This window comes from Neoarius graeffei, chromosome 5 (assembly GCF_027579695.1).
Source record: "Neoarius graeffei isolate fNeoGra1 chromosome 5, fNeoGra1.pri, whole genome shotgun sequence".
NCBI classification, from domain to species: domain Eukaryota; kingdom Metazoa; phylum Chordata; class Actinopteri; order Siluriformes; family Ariidae; genus Neoarius; species Neoarius graeffei.
Genome location: NC_083573.1, coordinates 114,138,751 through 114,140,489, shown reverse-complemented (window position 1 = coordinate 114,140,489; position 1,739 = coordinate 114,138,751). Strand labels below are relative to the sequence as shown.

General features: G+C 48.4%; 1 protein-coding gene across 1 annotated transcript in view; it reads left to right on the top strand.

Annotated features, from left to right (window-relative positions):
• The first annotated feature begins 547 nt into the window (after window positions 1–547).
• The window catches only part of LOC132886201 (vesicular glutamate transporter 1-like), a 116,229-nt gene continuing 115,037 nt past the window's right edge, over window positions 548–1,739 (top strand). Inside the window, exon 1 of the mRNA XM_060920777.1 lies at window positions 548–675. Coding sequence (XP_060776760.1) covers window positions 614–675 — 62 coding nt within the window. The 5' untranslated portion in view covers window positions 548–613. The remainder of the gene's footprint in view (window positions 676–1,739) is intronic.

Below are 1,739 nucleotides of genomic sequence, written 5' to 3'. Positions count from 1 at the left end.
GAGCTTCTTTCAGTCACTCTGTAAACTGTGTGTGTGTGTGTGTGTGTGTGTGTGAGAGAGAGGGAGAGATCCTGTATTGTCATGTTATTCTTTAATAAACCCCTGATGACCCTTCACTTGGGTTCCCTCACGGTCTGCAGTGTGTTTGTTTGTTATATACGAATGGAATAAAATAGTCGACGTCGTAGTGACGTCACAGTGATGTCAAATGCCTGGAAGAACTAGCAGAGAAGGCAGAACACGGTTCTGTTTGCTTTTTTAAGATGATTTTATCATGTATTTACTGTATAAATATTTTAGAGGTGTAGATAATATTTTTTTAAGTTCTAGGTGGAGAAAAAGCGTGAGCGGAATGGTGAACAGAAAAAGTTTATTTTAAAGTCAGTGATGTGTGAAGGACGGGGCAAGAGACTGATTTATTCTGTCTGGGTTTTATTCTGATCTCACACACACACACACACACCTCGTTGTGGATTCCCGTATCGCTGCCCTTCAGTGCGCAGGTGCGACACAGTGCGGATTAAAGGGATCACCGGGAACAGAGGCGCGTGTGCGCGGGCAGGAGTGAGTGAATGAGTAGCGCGCGCTCCGGTCTGCTCCGGGGGGCGCGAGGATGGAGGTCCGACCTGACCGGATTAAAAGAGAAGCGGCCAAAGTGCTCGCGAGGATCCACCGGTAAGAATTTCCATAATCTCTCTCATATAGATACACACACACTCACACACACACAGCCTGTTCTCTCTGTGTCTCTCTCGTGCTTTATGTTCCGTTAATCTGTTCCGGTTGTCTCGCGCATTAAGCGGTTTATTTCACTGCTGAAATGCGTTAGAGCGGAAATTGAGGCGCGGTTTGTTGGAATTCGTTTCGGATCCGCAGGACAGGGATGCGGATTAGCGCGCGCTCACTCGGAGCGGTGACGCGCCTTTTTCACACACTCGGTCCCAAACTGCGCGCGCGCCTTTATTCCGGTCTGTATATCACTCGGGGATCATTCCGGAAGCGGCCACACACAGTCCACCCGCGCGCGCCTTTATTCCGGTCTGTATGTCACTCGGGGATCATTCCGGAAGCGGCCACACACAGTCCACCCGCGCGCGCCTTTATTCCGGTCTGTATGTCACTCGGGGATCATTCCGGAAGCGGCCACACACAGTCCACCCGCGCGCGCCTTTATTCCGGTCTGTATGTCACTCGGGGATCATTCCGGAAGCGGCCACACACAGTCCACCCGCGCGCGCCTTCTGGCATCTGTCTAAATATATATAATATGTGTGCGCGCGCGCGAACTATACATTAACTTGACTATTTAGTTGCTATTTTGAAGAGCGGCTCGTGCCACCAGTGACGTCACATACCTCACCTGCAGTGAGAATGAGCGGATGGGTTCCGATAATAATAACTGAACTTACTGTAAAAATCAATACAACTGTCTGCCGGGGTACTGCCGGAAATTCACTGAACACACACACACACACTATTATACTCACACACACGCACTCACTATTATACTCACACAAACTCACACTATTATACTCACTCACTCACTCACACACACACACACACACACACACACACACACACTATTTCACTCACTCACACTATTATACTCTCTCACTCACTCACTCACTCACACTATTATACTCACTCACTATTATACTCACACAAACTCACACTATTATACTCACTCACTCACTCACACAAACTCACACTATTATACTCACTCACTCACTCACACACAC